General features: G+C 48.5%; 1 protein-coding gene across 8 annotated transcripts in view; it reads right to left on the bottom strand.

Moving 5' to 3' along the window:
• The window catches only part of ALDH18A1 (aldehyde dehydrogenase 18 family member A1), a 126,410-nt gene that overhangs the window by 81,814 nt on the left and 19,526 nt on the right, over nt 1–25,070 (bottom strand). For 6 of the 8 annotated variants that reach the window (XM_075072906.1, XM_075072903.1, XM_075072908.1 and 3 more), the window contains exon 2: nt 17,902–18,024. In XM_075072906.1, the coding sequence (XP_074929007.1) occupies nt 17,902–17,995 (94 nt within the window). In that variant the 5' untranslated portion in view covers nt 17,996–18,024. Of the gene's footprint in view, nt 1–17,901; nt 18,025–22,231; nt 22,250–25,070 lie in introns of those variants that run through there. The other 2 variants (XM_075072904.1, XM_032777511.2) reach the window with 2 other exon arrangements.

Below are 25,070 nucleotides of genomic sequence, written 5' to 3'. Positions count from 1 at the left end.
TTAGAAAATCAAGGTCTTTCCAAGGTACGGACACTGGCTTGGCTAGATAGTGTTTGTTGGGGGTGTAGACAGTTCTCAACCAAGCCTGAAGACACCCAGAATCTAGTCTTGCTAATCTAGTGTGGGCCATATGGCCCAGAAGTTGTAGGCAAGCCCTTGCTATGGTTTGTGGGCTCCGCTGAATTGTTGAAACAAGGTTGGACATTGTAGTAAATCTCTCTTGGGTAAGTATGCGGAAGAAGAGAGTCTAGGGCAGTGGAAAGGGCAAAGGGTAAAATGTGATACTGGTAGTGGTTCCTACATACCACAAAATGTACCAATTATTTGTGTGAGGAATCAATGACAATGTGAAAAAAAAGCATCCTGAAAGTTGAGGGAAACAAACCAATCTCCTGGATCCAGGCAGGGAATTATCATTGTTAGAGTCACCATTCTGAACTGTTGGGAACAGACAAAGGCATTTAAAGTCTTGAGGTCCAAACTGTTTCCCACGCCCTTTTTTTCTTTGGAATGAGGAAGAGGGACAGGGAGGGCAAGGAGCTGAACTGGATAGAATAGCCTACAGAAATCACCTCTAAGATCCATCTGTCTGAGGTGATGAACTTCCAGGAAGATTGGAGATTACCTCTCCCATTTCCTTAGAGGTGAGCGCGCGCACGTGTGTGTATGAGAGAGAGGGGGGAGGAGAGAGGCATAATATACGATCTGGGGTAGGTAGCTCATGACTCTTTACGAACAGGTCAAAACATACATTTTGAAGGTGTCACCAACTCAGAGGTTATTGTAGAAGAGGGCCCTTCCTTAGTAAATCTGGGCTTTATTCTGGGGCGGGGTGGAGGGATATCAACATGTCTGGTGGGCTGACTGTGGACACAGCAAGACTGTTGAGTCATCTGGGAGTTACTGTATTTTCTTTTTGTCACAGGCGTATAGAGGCCCAAAGATCATATCATGTTACCCAGAAATCTTGAGAAACTGATGAGACCCATTCGTGGCATCACTAAAACTTAGGCCCCTCAAAGGGAGATTCTTGACAGTATTTTGTACTTCTCAGAGGAGGCCAGAAGACTGCAGCCAGGAAGCTCAACACATGACTACAACAGCAGCCATGGAATGTGCAGCTGTGTTGTTGGCATCAAGTGAGGCCTGGAGAGATGCCTTGGCAACTGTCTGGCCTTCTGAGGTGAGGGCCTAAAACTGTGTTACCACTTAAGAAAGGGATCTTGGAGTCATTGTGCATAGTTCTCTGAAAACATCCACTCAATGTGCAGCGGCAGTCAAAAAGGCAAACAGAATGTTGGGAATCATTAAGAAATGGATAGCTAATAAGACAAAAAATATCATATTGCCTCTATATAAATCCATGGTGTGCCCACATCTTGAATACTGCCTGCAGATGTGGTCGCCGTATCTCAAAAAAGATGCACTAGAATTGAAAAAGGTTCAGAAAAGGACAACACAAATGGTTAGGGTTATGGAACGGCTTCCATATGAGGAGAGAGTAATAAGACTGGGACTTTTCAGCTTGGAAAAGAGACGACTAAGGGGGGATATGATTGAGGTCTATAAAATAATGACTGGTGTGGAGAAAGTAAATAAGGAAAATGTTATTTACTCCTTCTCATAACACAAGAGCTAGGGGTCACCAAATGAAATTAATAGGCAGTAGTTTAAAACAAACAAAATGAAGTATTTCTTCACACAATGCACAGTCAACCTGTGGAGTTCTTTGCCAGAGGATGTTATGGAGGCCAAGACTATACTCTGAAAAGGGTTAAAAAAGAATTAGATAAGTTCATGGAAGATAGGTCCATCAATGGCTCTTAGCCAGGATGGGCAGGGATGGTGTCCCTAGCGTCTGTCTGCCAGAAGCTGTGAATGGGTGACAGGGGATGGATCACTTGATGATTACCTGTTCTGTTCATTCCCTCTGGGGCACCTGGCATTGGCCACTGTCGGAAACAGGATACTGGGCTAGATGGACCTTTGGTCTGACCCAGTATGGCTGTTCTTATGTTCTGAGGCTTTCAACAGAAGGTGAGAATTTTGAATCAACTGAAGTCATTTTGCCATCAAGACTTGATAATTGACTACTCTGAACTGAAAGGAGCCCAAGAAATAGCTCTTGTGGCCCAGAACGTCATTTTAGCTCCTTGTCAGTGATGTTGCCTGTTCTTTTCATTAACTGCCCTGAGTGCACGAGATCCCTGTGCAAATGTTTATTGGGTCTTTCCACCAATTCAAGGAGTGTTTGACTTTGGCAGGCATCAAGAAAAGTTTGTCTAACATGTCTGTTTGGTGGAGTCTGGCATAAGGTTCTACAAATATACCAACCGCCATGTGCCCAGAAGTTGAAGGCAATGTCTGGCTGATGTTTGAGGGATGGCTTGAACTCTAAGTGTGCACAGGTTGCAAAATCTGTGCTGCAGAAGGAGTGCCCTTGCTTGTCGTGAGCGGAGGTCAGCCCTTATAAATTCCAAAATGTTGCACCGGAGTTAAGGTCGATTTTTGTACATTGATTTGCAGGCCCAGATTCATGAATACGTCTGGCCTGTAGGGCTTCTTCAAAGGAGAGGGACTTGAGGAGACAGTCGTTCAGGTATAGGTAGATCATGATATCCCCCAGCACACAAATGAGCTGCCACTACAGATTGGACCTGGGAGAATACCCTGAGAGCTGACAAAAGGCCAAAGAGGAGTACTCTGTACGGGTAGCAGTCTTGACTCAGAGTAAACTTGAGGAATCATCTGTGGGACAGTAGGATGGATATGTGGAAATATGCATCTTGGAGTTTGAGGGCCAAGAACCAAATCTCCCTGTTCCAGAGATGGAAAAATTGTTACTAATGTGACTATCTTGAATTTTTGGGCCTTCACATATTTGTTCAGAGTATGGGTCTCCAACCTCTTTTTCTTGGGGATTAGAAAATACCGATAGTAAAAACCTTTGCCACAGAGATGTAGAGGAACAAGTTCTATGGCTCCTAAGCGGAGAAGGTGATCTGTCTCCTGTTGCAACAGATTCTCATGAGAAAGGTACCTGAAGAAGACATGGGTGAAGTGGATCTAATACCCATTGGAGACAATTTCCAAGCCCCATCTGTCTGATGTTATATATTCCCAGTTGTGGTGGAACAGGGAAAGGTGGCATCCAAAGGTATGCAAATTGTTGGGAGGTAGCAGCTGATATCGAAGGGGGTTGTCTCTCAGGGCCTTGGCCGAGACATCAAAACTGATGATTTGAAGTGGCAGATTGCAATGCTGAAGACTGGAGCTCTTATGGTTTGCACCTCTGGAATTTGGATTTCTTTCTCTGAGGTTCATAGCAGCATTGAGGCAGGAACTGTGGTTTATGTGGTCTGTGAGAAGACTGAGGACTAAATTTTCTCTTTTATCCAGGTATATAGATCCCCAGTGACCAAAAAGTGGCTCTGGAATCTTTTAGTGTATGGAGTGATCCATTCTCAGCAAACAACTTTGAGCCCTCAAAGAGGAGGTCTTCTACACAGTTGTTTGCACCTCCTTCAGGAAGCCCAAGAAATACAACCACGAAGCTCGCCGCATCACAACCACTTTGAGATGGAGCAAGCTGCTATATCAAATGCATCAAGTGCAGTCTAGAGTACTGTTTTCGCCACTAACTGCCCTTCATTGATAATGGCTTGAAATTGCTCCCGTTGTGATTCTGGAAGATGGTCAATAAAGGTGTTAAATTTGGTATAGTTAATATTTTACTGTCAGGGCCTGATAGTTTGCAATTTAGAATTACAAAGTTGCATACGAATAGGTCTTTTGTCCAAATAGGTCAAGGCGCTTCCAATCCCCATCATAAGGGTCGGACTTGGAATGAGGTTGCCGGCAATACAAATTCACTGCATCCACAACATGGAACTGGGCAGAGAGTGAGGAAAAAAAATGGGATTTCGTATCACTGGGAGGTACATAATACTTTTTATTGGCCATTCTGCATGTCACTGTGGCCAATAATGCCGTTTGCCATAAAAGTTTGATTGGATCCAAAATCACCCCATTGATGGGGGAGGGCTGTCCTGGAGGAGGAGGAGGATATATATAAAATGTCCAGAAGTTTACAGTGGCCTTATCTCCTTAAGAGCTATTTGCAAGCTATCTGCCACCATCTTAGTCAGATCATGGAAGAGTCTGAAATTGTGTATCAGACAGTGGAAGTGGCATTACTGCCTTGTCTGGCGAGGAGAACGAGATATTAGTGTGTGGTGTAACCTTCTCTTCGAGTCTGCTCCTGCTCCTCCACTATCTCCTCAGGAGGTACTGTGGCTCCACAGGCGGTAGCTTAGGGGAAATGCCTCAGTCTCTGTGTGTAACACTAGATGCCCAGGAAGAATGGTGCTTATAGACTGCCCACAGATCCCAACAGGGCCATTCGGACGGAGGAAAAGGCATGTGTGGTTGAGCCCACGGTTGGTCATATCACAGAACCTGGAGGTCCAGACCAAGGGTATGACTGGGGAGGTCCAGGGTGGTACTGGGAGGAAGCCTAGTGAGAATGATGGGAGAGGACCGCCTCCTGTTCGCTGTCAGATTCTCCACCGGAAAACAGTGGAGCTGCATGACACGGTTGTGATTCCTGGGCTTGACATGTGCCTGATACTGGGGACCCAATACCAATTAAAGGAGACTCCGGTACCTCAGATACTGTGAGGGCCTCAGAGAACTTGAATTCCTGCGGTGCCATAGTAATCAGTACCATAAGGGGTTGTCAGTAATAAGCCAGTGGTACCAAAGGAGCTGGTGACTTTGGCCGCACCAAGTGGGCTGATTAGGGTTGCCTCGCAGTTGTCAGTACCAAAGGGGTCCATACTGACACTGTCTTCCAGAAGGCAGCGTGGTCTCCACTCCTGTCCCTGACTGATGGTACCACTGCTTCAGTACCTGTGCCCCTGGGATCCTTAGCATACCAATGGTATCAATTGCACTGGACCAATGTGATCTGTGGATACCGTGCTTGGATGCCTTCAGTACTGAAGAGACAGAATGTGCTGGAGACTTCTTCTGGCTGGTTCGGGGCTCACTAACAGGGCTCAAAGCTCTCTTTTTGGAAGTCATACGTGGAGAGTCTGAGGATTTCTTCCTCTGGTCACTGGCCTTTGAGGTGGAAGGCTCTGGAGAAGACTCAATGCCTGCGAGGCTCTGGGCATAAGTCAGACACAGGCTGAAGAGGTCTCTCCATGAGGAGCAGCTTTAGTTTCATTTCCCTGTTTTTCCAGGATCTGGATTTCAGTTGCTTGCAGAAGTTACACTTCTGCGGGATGTATCCCTCCCCAAGGCAACAGACACAGTGGGACTGCTCGTCTGTTAGCAGAATGGACTCTTTGCAGAAGAGACACCTCTTAAATCCAGGTGAATGGGCATGCCTCTTACTGGGGGCAAACCCCACTATAGGTGAAAAAGGATATAAGGAAAAAATACACCTTTTTTTATAACAAGGAAGAGAAAAAACTAAAAGAAACTCTATAATAAGAAAAAACACTAACAACTAGTTAACAATGAATTTCTAAAGAATAAGTATCTGTGAACGGACTGCTAATCGCTCCATCCCTAGTCAGGGAGCGGTTGAGAAGGAACTCAGGGTGGTTCACTTGTGCAGCGCTAATAAGCCTCGAGGCAGCCCATGAGGAGAGAGCATGTGCGAGCCAGACGGACACTGCTACCAAAGATCTGATCAGAAGCACAGGGACACACTTACACCTGCAGTGGAGAACCCTACTGTGGAACACCCACAAGGACACTACTCGAAGAAGTGACTTTACAACCAATCTGATTGCTCTCAGCTCTAATATATTGTTATATAGACTCTTGATTATACTGATATGTAGACCAATGAGCTTTGACTAACAAGTTATTGTTTAAATGAGCTCCTCATCCCAGTGTCAATGCCGTGGAGGTAAGTATTACTGGTGGCAGAGGGGAATTAAAAAGCATATCCTACATTACATTTTGAACATTTGTCCATGTATTAATGATGCTAACCCTGCTGTGGAATTACTAAGTTGTGATACATGCTGTCTAAACCTGGTTTGTAATTTCTTGCTAACCAGTGCTGAAGATCCCTCATCTGAAGACAAGCATATGGTGTCACTGCTATGGTTTATGTCAACAGACCTAGCCACCAACAGTGGGCGGGAGCGGGGGGTGGGAAATGGAGGTTTTACTTACTATAACTGGAAGTTCTTAGAGATGTATGGTTCCTAGCTGAATTCCACGTGGGGACACATGTGCCATGTACCCAAGTCCAGAAAGTCTAACAAGTAGTGTCCTCTGGCCCACATATGTGCAGTAGGTCTCCTTGTGCTCCCAACTGAGGGTATAAGATAGTGCGGGCCAATGCCTCTCCAGTGCCTCCTCTTACCACGAATTCAACAGGATCTGAAGCAGAGGGGGTGGAGGGCAGGTATTCGAAAACAGATAGGGACCACACAACTCAAAGAACTACCAGCTATAGTAAGAAACCTCCATTTCCTTTTTGACTGCTGGTCCCTGTGTGTATTCCACACATGGGTGATTGGAGAGGTGGGGGGGAAAGGAAGCTGGTAACAAAGATGCTTGCTCTACTGCAGATTCCATTGCTGCACCTACAGCAAAGACCTGAATTAACCTGTAGTGTGTAGGAAATGTGTGGATGGGGCTCCTGGTGGCTGCCCTGCAAAGGTGTTGTATTGGAACCTCCAGCAGAAATGACGCAGAGGTGGCCTGGGTACTCATGGAGTGAGCTGTGACACCTCTGCCAGGGGGTGGGGGAGAGAAGGTGTGTGCTAATCTGTAGCACCCTGTGATGCATCCCAAAACCCACACAGAGATTCTTTGAGAGGAAATAGCTTGACCATGTGATAAAACTTTCACTAACCTTTCATAACTGTTGTTCTTCGAGATGTGCCGTTCATGTCTATTCCATGTTACACGTGTGTGTGTGTGTGTGTGTGTGCGCTTGCCACATGCACTGGTGCCAAAGTTTTTCCTCAGTGGTATCCATAGGGAACTGGCTCTGGCACTCTCTCGAGTGGTGTGCATACATGCCAGTATAAGAGGTGCTGTCGCCTCCCACTCCCTCAGTTCCTTCTTGCCGGAACTCCGACAGTAGGGAAGGAGGGTGGGTCATGGAATGGACATGAGCAACACATCTCAAACAATAACAGCTACAAACGGTTAGCAACCATTTTTTCTTCTTCAAGTGATTGCTCATGTCCATTCCATGTTAGGGGACTCTCAAGCAGTATCATCAGAGGCAGGTAGGGGGATAGCTCACTGGTTTGAGCACTGGCCTGCTAAACCCAGGGTTGACAGTTCAGTGCTTGAGGGGGCCCACTTAGGGTTTGGGACAAAATCAGTACTTGGTCCTGCTAGTGAAGGCAGGAGGGCTGGACTTGATGACCTTTCAAGGTTCCTTCTAGTTCTATGAGATAGGCATATCTCAATATATTATTCATGGACATGTCAATTGCAACACAGCTCTACCAAATCCAGCATCATTTCTGGCTTGCTGGGTGATGGAGTAGTGCTCGGTGAATGCATGTACTGAAGATCGCATCGCAGCCCAGCAGATATCCTGGATAGGGACATGTACCAGGAAGGCAGCCGAAGACAACTAAGTCCTAGTGGAGTGAGCTGTCACTATCTGTGGAGGCACCACCTACGCTAACTCGTAGCAGGCGGTGATCAGGTGTACTCTCAAAAGATTTCAAACCGGAAGGCCCTTCATTCTGTCAGCAGTCACAATAGAGTTGAGTCCATCTGCGGAAGGGCTTGGTTTGCTCCAAGTAGAAAGCTAGCGTGCGCCTAACATCTTCTAGAGTATGCAGACTTCTCTCCTCATTGGTCTTGTGAGGTTTCGGATAGAATACTGGAAGGAAGATATCCTGGTTGACATGGAAGTGTGACACCACTTTTGGCAGGAAGGGGCCGCAGCTGCTCCTTGTTCTTGTAAAACACCGTATATGGGGACTCCAATCTCAGAGACTTGCCTTGCTGTCGTAATGTCTACAAGAATGTGACCTTGTATGACAGGTGTGAGAAAGAGCACGAGGCTAGAGGCTCAAAAGGGGTACTTGTAAGCCTGTGAAGGACCAGATTAAGGTCCCTTTGGGGAACAGCATCCTGGACTGGGGGGAGGGACATCCTCTTGAGGTCCTTGAGGAACCTTATCGCCATCTTATGGGAGAATGCCAATCTTCCTTCAATGTGCGTGTCAAACGTCAAAATGGCCACCAAGTGCACCCTGATCAATGAGATAGCTGCGCCCTGAAGCTGTAGGTGCAGAAGGTAGTTCATAATGGCTTGTAAAGAAGTACCAATGGGGCAGATATTTCATTCTGAGACCCAGTAAGAGAAGCGCAAGATAGGTGGCTCTAGTGGACGGCTTTCTCCTTTCGACAAGAACCAGCTAGACCTGAGTAAAGCAGGCCTGCTCCTCAGGGTTCAGCCATGCAGCATCCACACCATAAGGTGGAGAGAGGCAAGGTTCAGGTGCAGCAATTGCCCATGATCCTGAGAGAGCAGGTCCAGGTGGTCAGGCAGGGTTCACGAGGGCACCACTGCCAAGTCCATGAGAGTGCCAAAACATTGCTGGCGAGGCCAGGCCGGGGCAATCATGATGACTCATGCCTTGCGTCTCTTGATCTTGGAGAGGACCCTGCTGATTAGTGGGATCTATGGAGAAGTGTACATGAGACTATCTGACCATGACATTAGGAAAGTGTATGACAGCTTGCAAGGGACCGTGGCGAACAGAACTGGTGACATTTCCTGTTTTGCCTATTGGTGAATAGGTCTACTTGGGGATCTCCCCACCTCTGGAAGAACGTTTTGGCAATCTCTGAGTGGGGGGGACCACTCGTCCTGAGAAAAGAAGGATCTGCTAAAGCGATCCACCAGAGTGTTCCGGAAGCCAGGGAGATGTGAGGTAGATAGTGTGCTGGTGGATAGCGTGCTGGATGCAGAAGTCCCACATGCGAAGGGCTTCCTGACGCAGGGCTGACGACTGGGCTCCCCTTGTCCTAAGTTCCTCTAAGCTGCGTGGCAGTGCAGAAGCCCATTAAACACTGCACAGACATGCAGGGCTGTGGCGGGAAGAGATGCCTCTCCCCCAACCCCGGACCTGGCATGACCAGGGGAGAGGCATCCCTCCCCTGGCCCCAACCCAGCCCAGCCCTGGACCTGCCACCTAGCTCAGATGCTGCTATGGGGAGAGAGCAGCGGGGAGTCCTCTCTCCCTACTAGTCCCAGGGCAGCCTGCACCCCAAGCCCCTCATCCCCAACCCCACCCCAACCCTCTGCCCCACACTCCCTGCCCCACCCCAGAGCCCACAACCCCGCCCATCCAACCCTCTGACCCTCATCCCTGGCCCCACCCCAGAGCCCACACCTCCAGCCTGAGCCCTCACCCCCCCTCCCAACCCCAGCCCTGAGCCCCATCCCACAGTGCAACCCCTGGGCTCCATCCCAGCACATGAATTTTGTTATGTGCACCAATGTGGAGGTGATGTGTCACACATCTCCATACTGAGGCACATAAAATTAATTCCACACATGCTTGGGAAAAAATTAGAGGGAACACTGCAGCCTCATCTGTTGACGTAGAACATGGAGACTGTTTTGTCCATCAGAACCTGCACCACCCAACCAGACAGATGGGACAGGAACACCCTGCATGCTAGACAAATGGCACTGAACTCTTACGTTTATGTGAAGCGACAGCTCCTCTTGTAACCATAGCCCTTGAGTCTTGAGGGTACCGCAGTACACTCCCCAGCCAAGAGGACCCGAGCTGTGCTGAGCGGGTATGCGGTGACCTGGGTGTGACGAACTGGGAACGTTCTTAATGTTTGCTCTGAATACTGTGTTGGTGCCTCAGTGTTCCCTAGGCAGTTCTTAAGTATCTAGGTGGTGGAAGAAGGGTGTGTGATTGCTACAGAGCAAAGGGCCAGTGCACCTAAATGCCTAGCACTCTGTCTCCTAGCAACTGATGGCCTGGGCCCCTCCTCTGCCAAGGTGCCAACTAAAGGTGTTGGGAGAGACAAAGTGATCAGGTGACCTCCTGGCCCGGGAAAGGAACTGAGCAGAGAAGGAGGGGCTGGAGGGGGTGGTTAGTCTAGAGCTGGCTGGGAACGAGGAGTGAAGTGCAGATGTGGACGTCTGGCTTACTGCCCCTCAGAATGGACCCGGCTGAGGGATCCAGCTCTCTGTACCTTCAAGCTCTGTTTTAGACCTTGTTCCTGTCATCGAATAAACCTCTGTTTTACTGGCTGGCTGAGAGTCACGTCTGACTGCAAAGTGGGGGTGCAGGACCCTGTGGCTTCCCCAGGATACCACTGGGGTGGGCTCGCTGTGGGAAGTGCACAGAGAGGCAGAGGATGCTGAATGCTCCAAGGAGAGATCCAGGAGGTGAAGACGTGTGAGCTTCTTGCCCTGAACAAGTCTGCTCCAAGGGAGAGGAGGCTTCCTAAAGTACTGACTGGCTTGGTGGGGAGCAGTTCCAGAGCATCGCCCAGTGACTCCGTGACAACTAGTAGCAGAGGTGGGATGTGCTATACCCCGTGAATGGCGCTTCTTGCAGTACGTGACTGGGGAGCAGTAAAACAAAGGAGGGATAACGAGGACCAGGCATGCTGAAGGCTCAGAGAGGGACGATTTCAGGGAGCGGTTAACCTCTGGGAGTGTGTGACCAGCGAGAAGGACTGTTGGAGTAACGGGGTTCCCCTGAGGACTGCAGCGAGCAGTCTCAGGGGTGGAGGAGCTTGCTGCTCGACCCTGGAGAGAAAAGGATTTTTGCAGTAGCAGGATTCCCCTGGGGATTGCAGGAGCAGTCCCAGGGGCAGAGGAGTCTGCAGCTTGACCCTGGCAAAAAGGTGGTGATCACGAGAAGAGCTGGCACACCAGGGGTTCTTCCTGGAAACCATGGGGGAGCCAAGAGCACACAGCCTGTGAGTCCAGAGCCACTTGGAAACAGTGAAGTGATGGCCTATCACCATCTCCTTAAGAAGGACATTGTGATCCTGTGCAAAAAAAGAGAGGGTTACGCACTGAGAAGTTCACGAAGGCACAGTTAATCGTGCAGATGGAGGCGAAGGACCACTCTGAGGAGCGGATTCCTGACCCAGATGGGGCTACAAGAGGATCTGGGAGCAGCTGGAACAGCAGCCAGGCATCCTCAAGCGTCTGGTCCCCAACCAGACGAGGGTCTTCACGACTGGGTTCCCCATCAGGGGATCGGAGACGGATGGGATAGGAGCAGAGTCCAAGAGAACCGTGAGAGAGAGCAAGAGCCCGAGGAAAAGCTGCAGGAGAAGCAGCAGCAGCATAGACTGGCGATGGTGGAACAGAGAGACATAGGGGGCTGCCCAGGGGTCAGTGGGGAAACACACCTGGGGTGGCGAGACCCTGGGACAGAGAGAACTGTGGTGGTGCAGCCGCAGATGCTGAGGGGCTGTGGGACCTGAGTGAAGGTCCCTGGGGTGAAGCCCCTTGCCCTGCCTTTGGCCTGGATCCCTGTGCAGACCCAGGAGAGGTTGGGCTGGCTGGGAGTTGGGTTTCTCTAGGGTATTGGCTGGGAGGCCCTGATGGGCGGTGACTGTGTCTCTTTGGGACAGGATCCAGGCCCTGTTCCTGTAACTGCCAAGGGTTTGAATTCAAATCCAGGGAACCATTTGGCTAGGATGGAAATGGTCAGTGAAAATGCAAATGACCTGGCAGGCAGGGGGGAGAGGCTGCAGGGCTCAGGATACCTGCCTACCTGTAACCAGCCCCCTGGGGCTGAGTGGAAGGGAGAGATGCTCCCCTCCCCCCTGCACACCGGAGAGGGAGCGCACACCAGCTCTGATGCTGGGACCAGAGCAGAGAGCTCGTTGCCTGCCCCCACTGGGACAGCAAGGGCAGTGCTGAGCACAGGGGGAGCTGAGACCCCAGCTGAGTCGAGTGGACACCCAGGCAGGGCAGGTCGGCTGCCAACCAGGTTTGCCTGGTCCAGACGTGCTGCTGGGAAGCGATTACACAGGAGGGAGGGAGCTACCAGGAACAGGGCTCAGGGAGGCTGTGACCCCAGGCCCAGCCAGTGAGAGGGAGCAGGTCCCACTCCCTGCCACAGCAGCTGAATCCCAGACCAAGCTGCAGAGGGATCCCTCCTTGCAGAAGCTAAGGGAACTTGCTGGCCACAGTGCTGCAAACCCCCTTGGGGAAGGCTGCAGGGACACAGTCCTGTGGGAGAAGGGATTCCTGTACCAAGAATGGGCTCCCCAAGGGGAAGTAGAACTGGGGGAGACTGGGAGGTAGCTGGTGGTGCCCCAGGAATCCACAGGGTTCTTCCCTTTCGAGCTGCTGGATGGGAGGAGAGTGAGGGGACACCTGGACCTGAAAGAGGAGGATTGGGAGGAGAAGGGGGAAGACCCCCCTGGGGGATCTCTTCCCTGAGGTGGGAGCCAATCTCCCCGTCAGGTGTTCCCTGTTCAGAGTCATTGGGAAAGCAGCCCAGAACCTGGAGAGAGAGAGGTCAAGGACATGCTGGCTTTAGATGTGATCCAGCCATTCAACAGCCCACGCACCTCACCCATGGGGCTGGTCCCCAAGGGAGACAGGATGATCTGGTTTAGTAGGGACCAGCAGAAGCTTAAAGCCATCACAGTGTCCGATGCCGACCCCATGTCTAGGCCTGGGGAGATTCTAGACAAACTGAGGGGGATGGAGAATGTGGCCCTGGCATACACTGATAACGTGCATTTTTAGCCAGCCTGGGAGGAACAGGTGTCCCAGGTGAAGAGGGTGCTGGGTTGCCTCAAGGAGATGGGACTGACAGTAAAAGCTGGAAAGCGTAAGGTGGGGACCGCAGAGGTGTTGTATCTGGGTCACAAGGTGGGGAGCGGCTGCCCAAGCGCAAAGCTGGCCAAGGCCAAGATGGGGGCTCTTAACCAAGGGAGCCCAAATCGCAGACCAGAGTGCTGGGAAAAGACCCAAGCCCAGTTTGAACCCCAGGGGTATTGGGGTGGCAAAAGGGTTCGGGCTGCACAAACCTTCCCACGTGCGGCCTGTGAGTGCCATCAAGCACACTCGACCTAAGGGAGGGCATTAGACTGGACTGTCCTGGTGTAACTCACACCAAGAAATAGGAGAGATGCTGGAGCATCCATGGGAATGTTGGTGGGTTCAAACTGGCTGGAGTGACCTGGCTCAGTTCGGTCTCGAAGGGGGGAGAGATGTGACGAACTGGGAATGTTCTTAATGTTTGCTCTGAATACTGTGTTGGTGCCTCAGGTCCCCTATGCAGTTCTTAAGTATCTAGGTGGTGGAAGAAGGGTGTGTGATTGCTACAGAGCAAAGGGCCAGTGCACCTAAATGCCTGGCACTCTGTCTCCTAGCAACTGATGGCCTGGGCCCCTCCTCTGCCAAGGTGCCAACTAAAGGTGTTGGGAGAGACAAAGTGATCAGGTGACCTCCTGGCCCGGGAAAGGAACTGAGCAGAGAAGGAAGGGCTGGATGGGGTGGTTAGTCTGGAGCTGGATGGGGACGAGGAGTGAAGTGCAGATGTGGGGGTCTGGCTCACTCTCCCTCAGAATGGACCCGGCTGAGGGGTCCGGCTCTCTGTACCTTCAAGCTCTGTTTTAGACCTTGTTCCTGTCATCGAATAAACCTCTGTTTTACTGGCTGGCTGAGAGTCACGTCTGACTACAAAGTGGGGGTGCAGGACCCTGTGGCTTCCCCAGGACCCCGCTGGGGTGGGCTCGCTGTGGGAAGCGCACGGAGGGGCAGAGCATGCTGAATGCTCCAAGGAGAGACCCAGGAGGTGAAGACATGTGAGCTTCTTGCCCTAAAGAAGTCTGCATCAAGGTAGAGGAGGCTCCCCAAAGTCCTGACTGGCTTGGTGGGGAGCAGTTCCAGAGCATCACTCGGTGACTCCGTGACACTGGGCAATCAGATCTGACATGGCCGTGAACTTGGTTTAAGGTAGGAATGCTCTGGCTCAAGTCAAGTCGAGGACTGCTCTGATGAACTCTATCCTCTGAATGGGGATCAATATTGATTTTTGTTCATTTCAACAGACCCAGGTGATGACAGGTGGCTCGCAGCACCTCGATACTGTGCCATACTACCTCTTCGAACAGCCCTTGATAAGCCAGTTGTCCAGGTAGGGATAGATCTGGACCCCCTCAATGCTTGAGGTAGGCTGCGAACACCACCATGCACTTTGTAAACACTCTCAGTGCTGTTGCCAGGCTGAATGGGAGCACTGCAAATTGGTAATGCATTTGCCTGACCACAAACCGCAGAAGTCTCTTGTGTCCATGGACTATTGATATTTGGAAGTGTGTGTCCTTTAAGTTGAGGGCGGACTACCAGTGTCCAGGGAGGGGATAATGGAGGTCAGGGAGACCATGCAGAACTTCAACTTCTTGAAATATCTGTTGAGGTCTCACAGGTCCACGATGGGGCGTAGGTCCCCTTTGGAATGAGAAAGTACCGAAAGTAAAAATCTTTCCCTCTTCATTTCACAGATACTTCCCCCATGGCCCGCAGGCACAGAAGGGTCCCTGACGAGGGATAGGGAAGGGGGTGGGAAGGTGGGATAGAACAGAACAAGGGGGTATAACCACTGACACCATATTGAGGACCTAATGGTGGGTGCTTATGGCGGTCCAAGCGGAGAGGTAAGGCAACAAACGGTGGAAAAATAAGGGATGAGACAGATCCTGGTCCTGACTGTAGACTGGGAGGTCGCCCTTGAGCATCCCTTCAAAATGACTGCCTGTTTTTAGAAGGGGCACGACTAGCGCCCAAATGTGCTCCCGCTGCTGCCAGGTGACCTTGGTGGCGCCAATCGCCCTGTGTCTCTTGGTTCCACTCTGGTCTGCCTTGGGAACCTGGCTCGGGAAGTGGCAGGCTGCAGGAACATGACCACCGTTTCTCGCATCGCCCATTGGCTAGGAACGTCGAACTGCGACCACTGGGAGCTGTGGGGTGCCATGCCTGTGGACAGTCAACATCAGCAATGTCTTGCAGCCCGCAATCTGCTTACCCTGATGGGCCACTTGCGGCATGCGGGCCGCAGATTGCCCACCACTGCTCTAGAGTCTTTCAGACTGTGTAACTTGCTGTCCGTCTGTTCAGCAAACAGGGCTAAGCCCTCAAATAGGAGGTCCAAGATGCCAGACTATTGCAGCCACGATGCCCATATCATTGATACCGCCAATGCCATCACTCTGGCTGTGGAATCCACTGCAACTGAGGCAGCTGGAGGGAGGCCCTTTCGATCACTCTGCCCTCTCCAGCACTGTATTGAACTCCTGCTTCATGGCCTGTGGGAGCAAGTCAGCATATTTTGCTGGGTATTGCCATGTATTAAAGTGATATCTGCTGAGCAAGGCTTGGCGATTAGTTATCCACAGCTATAGACTGGCTGTGGAAGAAACTTTCCTGCCGTATAGGAGTCGAGTTGAATTGATAATGTCCGTCTCGCTCGTTGGCAGCCGCGAAGGATAGTGACCCGGGGAGGGATGTGTATACAAGTACTCAAACCCCTTTGCAGGAACATAGGAGGCAAGGATGACGGGATCTGCCACAGGGCCTTTACAATTTTGACCACCCCATCGTGGACTGGCAGGGCCACATTTGCTGGTGGTGCTGCTGCGGCCAGCACGTCGAATAGGGAATCCGCTGGTTTGGACATCTCCTCTGCTCTTAGTCCCAGGATCACCATGGCCCATGTAAGCAGCTCCTGGTGTGCTTTTACATCATCTTGGGGCACTGTTTGCAATGGGCCTGCAACTGCCTCATCCTGAGGAGGAGGCCAGCCCCGAGGGAGGGATAGGCTTTGCTTCCTGTATCTGAGGCACCACCTGCCCTGGAGCGGGTTGGTCGTGGGCCCCTTGGCTTGACCTGATCCGCGAGCCCAGGGGGTTGGGGTGGAGCAAGTCGCTATTGCTGGAGGTCCTTCCGATGCCCCCTGGCTTGCGGACAAGGCCACAGGTTATACCCCTGCGGTCCTGGCCACTGATCTTGTGGCCACACACTTGTAGGTTGGCCTGCTGGCTGCACCAGTGTTGGCAGGTCCATGGGGGCCAGCAACTTCTCATTCCCCAAGCTTAAGGAGAAATACTCTTCTTCTGGTAATCATGCTGGTGCCACCATAGGCTACGCCTCCCTACTGTATCCGGCGTCCTCTCACCTGCTGTTTGGAGAGCAGTATCAGGAGCCCGCTGAATGATGCTGCACTTCCAGCAACGATGAGTGATGTACAGCAGCCCGGTAATAGTCTGGGGAGCGATGCAACCTGCTTTAGGCATGGTGCACAGTCTCTGGTGATCGGGAGAGCAGAGACTGTCCATAACACCACGGCAACAGGCATTGGGGCTTGTGAGAGTGCCGAGGGGACTCTGGTGACAGTCTCCAAGGGTCCACAATATGTACCTGTGGCCTGGTACCATGGGTCCGGTGACTGTGTGTTGTGACCCCAGCAATCAGTACTAGAAATTTGGCAATCGGTGCCTGTAACTTGTCTGGTCTCAGATCTGTGGTCCGGGATGCGGTTCCAGAGATTGTTGGCACAGTCCCATGGACCTTCGGGATGACTTGTGTAGGGGTGCCATTGACAGCTTTCCCCTTGAAGCGGGTGGGAGGGCATGGTTCCTGGGCCTCTCCTCCCACAGAGTTGGCAGTACCAGGGGTCAGCAACCTTTCAGAAGTGCTGTTCCAAGTCTTCATTTATTCACTCTGATTTAAGGTTTCATGTGCCAGTAATACATTTTAATGCTTTCTATAAGTCTATAATATATAACTAAACTATTGTTGTAAGTAAAGTAAATAAGGTTTTAAATGTTAAAATGTTTAAGAAGCTTCATTTAAAATTAAATTAAAATGCAGAGCCCCCCGGATCAGTGGCCAGGATCCAGGGAGTGTGAGTGCCACTGAAAATCAGTTTGCATGCCGCCTTCGGTACACGTGCCATAGGTTGCCTACCCCTGCTCTAGAGGATGCCAGAGCCAGTCCCCTATAGATACCACTGAGGAAAAACTTCCAGCATCGGTGCATGTGGCAAGCATAAACTCCTAACATTGGATGGACATGAGCAACCACTTGAAGAACTTTCTGCTATGGCAATCAAATGTCTTGGTAACTTGCTGATTGGTTTGGTACTTTGCAGGTTGAACACCAGAGCATGTCGGACATCAAGGGAGCAAAGTCTCTTCTCTTTGGAAGTGTGGAGAAAAAAAAAAAAAGAGACAGGAAAGTAGATACTTTGGTTGTTGTGGAAGAGAGGACACAGGATTCCCACTCAGGCCATACAGTGGAAAGAAGGAACTGGAGAGGCCTCAGCCCTCACTATCTCTTATGCCCTCAGTTGGAAGCACAAAGAAATCCACTGCACATGTGCAGACCAACGAACATTATTAGCATTTCCAGACTCGAGTGCATGGCGCACGTGTACCCATGTGTGGAATACACATAAGGACCAGCATTCAAAGAATTGGTTGTTATAGGAATTGGGGAAGGAGATATATAGCCATTTTTACTTCTAAATCTCTCTTCTGTTTAGGAAAAAGAAATCTAACACATATGACAGACATTATTGTTGTATGCAATCTTGAGGTGGTGGCAGCAAGTAAGCAGTATTCACAGAAAACACCAGTATGTCTTGACTGAAATTGTGGTTTGTCAGAATGGAAAAGGTGATACTTCAGGCATTTGCTCGAATAATTATTATTGTACTGAGGAAGGAAGTTGCAGTTCACTCTGACACCTGTAGGTCTTGAACGAAAGGGAAAGGCAGCCCATAAACTCTGATGTGGTGCAGAAAGAAGGTGTGAAGATAAGGGTATAAGAGATGCTGAGAGACATCCCCTGACCAGTGTTATTACAAACAAGTTCTTTCCCTTGGATACTTACAAGGCTGGGAAACAGCTGTGATGTACTGTGGTGAGAAGAGGAGGTATCGTCCAGGGGAGTGGAAGGAGGGGCTCAGAGCAGCTCGACACAACATTGTGAGATGTTTGGCAGGATCAAGGATACCTGCAAGTTAAGAAAAAAAGTCTCATCAATCTCAGTGAACTTGCCTCCCTATTCCCACCACTAAAGTACACACCCAATCCTGCACACCAAGATACCCAGCAGTACATGCCCTTCTCAAAATCCTCTGTGGCATCAGGCATGTACCAGACTTCACTTCCTCCAAGAGCATTCAATTTCCAGCTGCACTCACAGCAGGCCTTCTGTGGCATGCACACACCATCATGCATCCTGCAAAGCAAAACTGATCACAAAATATGTATGGAGTGATACACAGGCATCTATAGTTATATTTAATTCATTTATCTTGCCACATGTCTTGTTAAGATGGCAAGATGCCTACCAGTGAGGAAGCGACAGATGCCTAAATCTCAACGGAATGATATTACTCCAGATTTTCTTCTGTGCCCGCCCACTGGACCACCGCACTGCCAGATGCAGAGCCCCGGTGTGCACAGTTTAAACAGTGTGAGATCCGTGTGTCTTATATTTAAATTACAGACAGAGATTGCAAAATCAAATACTCAAAAGTTAAGAAATGCCAGAACTAAGTTTGCTTGTGCAACCTTAATGCATACATACAGAGGGATGAATTATGATATAGTTTTCAGTTACATGATCACATGCTGTTTTTTCTCATTGGCCCCTGCCTCATTCAGTGCACAGAACAGACTATGCTCACTTAATGAGCAGCTCTTCAACAGTTCTCTCTTTGTTGTTCAGAGTGTGACCATATGCCTTATTTACTGCACACTACTTGAACCCAAGACAGAATTAATAATTTCCTCATGGACTTTTCTGTAATGCTTATCATTATAGTATCCAAGTATTTCACAAACACCCTGTGAGGTGAAAGGGTATTATCCCCATTTTACAGCTGGGAAACAGACACAAAGCAATTAAAGGTCAAAAGAGTCCATTAATTTTAGATGCCCAATTTGAGATGCCTGGAACCTAATTTTTCCAGAGTACTTAGCATTATATGGCTCTTTAAATGTTCAAAGCATAGCTTCCATCAACTTCAGTTACAGCTGTGAATGCTCAGCACTTCTGCATATCAGACCCTAGGAACTCAAGTCAGGCATCCAGAAAATGAGAATACAATTAGTGACCACCTGTGAAAAGTTTGGTTTAAGAGACTTACCCGCATCACACAAAAACTGTGTCAGAGGCGAGGTAATATGGAAAGGGGGGGGGGGGGAGACTATAAATTCAAAAAGAAAGAGGAAGTCAAGAGCAGGGTGGAAAAGGGGGGGAAGACATTTGAAGGGGAAAGAATAGTCAAAAGAATTTAAATCTATATCAAGGCAAATACAAAAGAGACTCAGGTATCTTGGCCAGGATCACAAAAAGATCTCTCCATCACAAGGATAAAAGCTCATCTGTGAAGGAGACAGGTTCTTAGGGGCTAGTTGAAGGCTGCAGAATGGACATGATTTAAGAACCAACTCAAACCTCACCATTTTCCATACCACGTACAAAGCACATTTCTTTATCTTCCCTTCAACAACAAATATGGTATAACAAGCCAATTTTTTTTTTTAATTTCATGTATTTTTCCCCTTGAGGAGAAAGAGGAAGGAAGGAGAAAACATGTCACATATGCTAGGTACGTTGCTTAATACAATTCTGGAAGACATTAAGTTGATGAGGGTGATACAAGAAACTGCATAGACTAGATCAATTGGACTGGTAGCCACAAACTAAACTCTAAAGAAATTTTCCAATAAATATTGGAAACCCTCATTTAAAAGAAGGAATGTGGGAGGAGGGGAGGAAAAAAAAGAGAGAAGTCACCCTTGTGTTATTTTTTCAGATAGAAAATGCTACCCAGTGTTAGAGATCGTATCTTTCCATGGTCCTTATACGGCCCACATCACCAGAGTATATGAACATCCCAATCCTTCAGCTCATTTACTCAGATTTGAACCTTAGCGTTCATAAACTGAGAAGCTAACATGAACCCTCTAAGCTTAATTACCAGCTTAGATCTAATATCGCTGCCACCAGCCAGGAATTTCCAGGGCCTGACTCCCTCTCTGGTCTCCCAAAACCTTCTCTGGGGGACCCCAAGACTCAGAATCCCTGATGCTTACCACAAAGGAAATAACCCTCTCCTCCTTGTCTTCCTCTTTACTCCTCCCCAGGCTTCCCCTCCTTGGGTTATCTGAAGATATGTACTTAAACTCCTTGAATTACAAAACAGAGAGGGCATTTACCTTCCCCCTCCTTCTTCCCCGAGGCGCACCAGATTCACCCTCCGTAGATCTAACACAAAGAGAATTCCCTTCCCTTCGTTCCTTAGCCTACCCAGAGAAAACTCAAACAGGTCTTAAAAAGAAAGCTTTATATAAAAAGAAAGAAAAACACATAAACATAGTCTCTGTATCAAGTTGACAATACACAGGGCTATTGCTTAAAATAAAAATATGAACAAACAGCCTTATTCAAAAAGAAATACAATTTAAACATTCCAGCAAACTACACACATGTAAATACAAAAAAAAACAATAAAAGTTTGCTGTTTTTTCTACCTTTGTACTCACAACTTGGAAACTGAAGATTAGAAGCTTGAAGATAGAAAGATCCCTCTCATAGCTGAGAGACAGACAAAAGACACAGACCCAAACATTCCCTCCTTGAGCATTGAAAAAATCCGGTTTCCTGATTGGTCCTCTGGTCAGGTGTTTGGTTCCCTTTGTTAACCCTTTACAGGTGAAAGAAACATTAACCCTTAGCTATCTGTTTATGACAGGCCCTCATCACCAGAGTATATGAACATCCCAATCCTTCATCACATTTATCCTCTCAACACCCCTAAGGTAGAAAAGTACTATTATCCCCCATTTTACAGATACCGAACAGAAGGACTAAAAGTGACTTGCCCAACATCACACATAGAGCCTGTGGTAGAACAAGAAAATGAACCCAGGTCTCCCAATTCCTAAGCTACCACCTTTACCACTAGACCAGAGGTAGGCAATCTATGGCACGGGTGCCAAAGGCGGCAGGTGAAGTGATTTTCAGTGGCACTCACACTGCCTGGATCCTGGCTACTGGTCCAGGGGGCTTTGCATTTTAATTTAGTTTTAAATGAAGCTTCTTAAACATTTTTTAAAACCTTATTTACTTTACATACAACAATAGTTTACTTATATATTATAGACTTATAGAAAGAGACCTTCTAAAAAATGTTAAAATGTATTATTGGCACACGAAAACTTAAATTACAGTGAATAAATGACGAGTCGGCACACCACTTCTGAAAGGTTGCCAACCCCTGCACTAGACCATCTATACTATAGACAAGGGGGAATCAGTGCTTCCCTGGGGGTTTAACTTGGCTTTTCCTGATGTATTGAGAGTCTTAACCTTACTGTTGCAGACTTTTTTTGTATTTAGTTTCCTTACAGTTTAAGTTTAAAAAATAAAAGCATTTAAATGCATATTTTTTAAAAAAGCACCTGCATTTCTTTCAATGCTCAATCCTGAAACACACAGGATGTTACCTTAAAAGCCTCCCACCCACAAAATAATCCTCTCTTTAAGAGATTCTGTGCTAAGCCAAGGATGAGAAAATTCAGCCCCAAAAACGTAGTTGTATAAAGACAGCTATGATTCACATCAAGTGGGGCTCAGAATAAAGTATGGTCTTGCCCACAGCTAGTGAATAAATTCACTCAGGCTTTATAATGGTTTACAAGGGTCAGACGTGAACAATGTAGAATATGTATCCCAGGATGGCAGGAATCCATTCCAGCAAGAAGTTGGATGAAAGAAATCTGCATCCAAAGGCATCAGGCACCCCTATGAAGAGGAAGAAAAACCTACTTTTCTTTTTAGAAAGAGAACAAATATAGTAAACTCTTCTATAGTGCTTTTAATCTGAGTATCTCAAATACGAAATGCAATTCTTCTGCGAGTTAAGTGACTTGCCCAGGTCACACAGCCAATTTGCAGCAGAGTTTGGAATAGACCCTCAGATCCTTACTCTAAACTATCCTTCAACCTGCATGGGACAGACTTTAGTGAAGAGCCAAACTATGTTATTGGCAGGCACAATGACCACTCAAGCATAGACAGGAAGTTAGTCTAGCTAACTCAGCACAGACTACCAGATGCAATCTATTGCCATGAATAAATCCTATCACATGCAAGTGTCAGTCCATGTGCAGAGCGTTCAGAACAGTTAGAGAATTTGTTTCTGTACCTGACACGTCCTGCTATGATGTGAGAGAAATTTCTGACAGAAGCAGCAGTGAAGCCAACAGCAGCTGCAGTGCAGGCAGGAGACAGACTACATTTCTGCAGTCTCACCTGAAGACAGACACAGCTCATTTGCAGCAGCCAATCCCAGAGCTTCTGGCAGTACAAGCCACATCAGCTCCACCAGAGCTTACCAAGAGCTCTCTCAGAAACTGACGTAACCTCATTCTAAGCTCTTCCCTCCCACCAGCACACACCTCTCCAACTCTGCTGCTCCAGCAGCTGATGTAACTCTACTCCACGTTGCAGCACAAAATCCAGAGTTTTAAGACTATAGTGTCAACAAGTGGTTTATGGGTGGCAAGCCCCAGCATAGGCCAGACAGTGCTACTCCCACACTTAGTACGCAGCATGCTGGCTTCCCATCCTGCACCCTCCTCTTCTTTCCAGGCCTACTAGTTTTCTAATTATGATTGCAGACTGGCTGTAGATGCCCTCCTCCCTGCTTTCAGGGACAGGCTGGCCCTCAATTTTACCTTTACTGCAATCGCCTCCTCCCATTTTCCATAACATCACAGATCCCTTCACCATGGGGGGGAGAGAGTCAGTTTGCTCTTTACTGACTTCCTCTCCCCCATCAGTTCACACTCCAGTTGCTATGTTAAAGGGGAAGACACTAGGTTTTTTGGTAATTAATAGTGTTTGTACTTTCTATACAGGTCTGTCACATCTTACGCGTATTTAACATGCACGAATTCAGCTTTACGTGGTTGGCAAAAACAACAAAAAAAGAGAAAAACAACAATTTAGATACTGTTCCTGTAGTGTTGGCGATTCCGCCCACCATTACACTCAATGTAATTTTGACTATATGCGGTTTTTGCTTTACGCGCTGACCGCGGAACGTAACCCTACCGTAAGATGAGACAGATCTGTAGTTGCTTTCATATTCACCACCATTACAGAATGCAAACTGACTTCTCTGCTTGATTCAGACACATGCTACACAGCCTCAGGGCTGCACCCACTATGGTTCTAGTCTTATTTTGCTAGAGTAATTCCAAATTAATTCCAGTGTTGCAAACTATTAAGATTAGCATAGGTCTCACAGTGTTTGGTGTTTTTATTAAAGCTTCAGCTACTGAGGTTGCATTACTCAAGAATTTTAACTCTCATATTTTTTTTTTTAAATGAAGTAAATTTCTAGACCTCATGGCTACAGCGAACAGCTTGAAAATTTGTGGACACTACAGACTCTGACATCAGAAAGCAAGCAGAGACTGTAGTAGGAAGAGGACCTGAAACATAAGCCCATGTATCAGAGACCTGAGCTAAAGTAGTCAAAACCTTGCTGATATAAAGCAAAGTTCAGCTGTGAGCAAGAAGCGCGCCCTGCTCACAGAATTTGGCAAGCATAGGGCTGATATTGCTAACAGGATCAGCTCTGGCATTTTTTGCTGCCCCAAGCAAAAAAAAAAAAAAAAAAACCTGCGGGGCAGCCAGAGCCAGGGTGCAAACTTTCAGCTAGCGAGACTCCCTGCGCTGCAGACACGCCCCAGGCAGTGGAGTGCGCGCCCGAGCTAGCAAGGTGGGGGGAGAAGGGAGCGCAGGGGCGAGAGAGAAGGGGGGTGGCCAGGGCTTCCTTCAGCCAGGGCACTCACCAGTCAGCCCCTCCCGCTGCGCCGCCTGCCGGGAGGGCTCTGCACCACTCCGGTCGGCAGGGAGGGAAGGACGCGGGCTGCCAGGCTTGCTGCAGATCTGGCACCGGCATGGGCAGAAGGAGCGCGCAGCCAGTTCCCAGGAGGGCACTCCCCTCCTCCGCACCGCCACCCCCGCAGGGCGGACAGAGCAGCGAACACAAAGGGCAGCCATGCCGCCCTAGGATTGGACAGAAGCCGCCCCTTAGAATCTGCTGCCCCAAGCACGAGCTTGCTTGGCTGGTGCCTGGAGCCAGCCCTGATTGCTAAAGCACATATTCCTAAGAGCTGCGAGGACAAAGCATTCACACAAGCACATTCCAGAAAGGTGGTATCAGAATACCCTGATAAATACATTCCCTAAAGATAACAGGAACATGCTGAGTCATCTTAAAGAATAAGCTCAGGATGACAGCATGATGGACAGAGATGTTTTAACCGAATCTACAAGTACAAGGCAATGGCCCCCTAATACATCAAAGAGTGGCACCCTGATATGTCAAGGATGATACGTAACTTGTTTGGCGGATAAAGATGCTTCTCAGAGGGAGCATCTTCGACCAGCTAAGGGGACAGAGCTGCATCCATTGTCACAAGCATACATGAGCTAGTGTAACTAGACATTGATCCAGGGAGCTAGGACCATGCTTTGCTGACAAACCTGACCAAGCACCTTCGGAACTCAACGGATTTTCTGGTCATTGGCGGTTCGCTCGAGAGCTGCTGTGCCAGCTATCTGTGCAGAGCTGGAACACAACACAACACAACACACACATACACACGTGCACAGCCAAACATCTGACGACATGAAGCGTTGTTGTTATTATAAAGTCTTGTGATTTTGGGGGTTACTCCAACTCATGAACACTTGGAGTTGGCAACACTTGAACTTGCACTCTCCACAACTATATTGGGCTGATTCTGAAACAACTGAAGTGGGGAAGAATACCCAAACACAGGTACATCTATTCTTAGTGCAAAAACAGTTGTTCATTTCCCCAGTACAGATGTCTTTATAGAATCTCTCTCTATTAACTAGGTATATATTCATTTTGATATAGAGATACACCTAGTAAAGAGGAGCAACTTCCCCCTGGACTAGGGCCACCTTGACAATTCTTAAATATAACTTTGAAATAGACTGCT

This window comes from Chelonoidis abingdonii, chromosome 16 (genome assembly GCF_003597395.2).
Source record: "Chelonoidis abingdonii isolate Lonesome George chromosome 16, CheloAbing_2.0, whole genome shotgun sequence".
NCBI classification, from domain to species: domain Eukaryota; kingdom Metazoa; phylum Chordata; order Testudines; family Testudinidae; genus Chelonoidis; species Chelonoidis abingdonii.
This window is presented reverse-complemented; position numbering and strand designations above follow the sequence as displayed.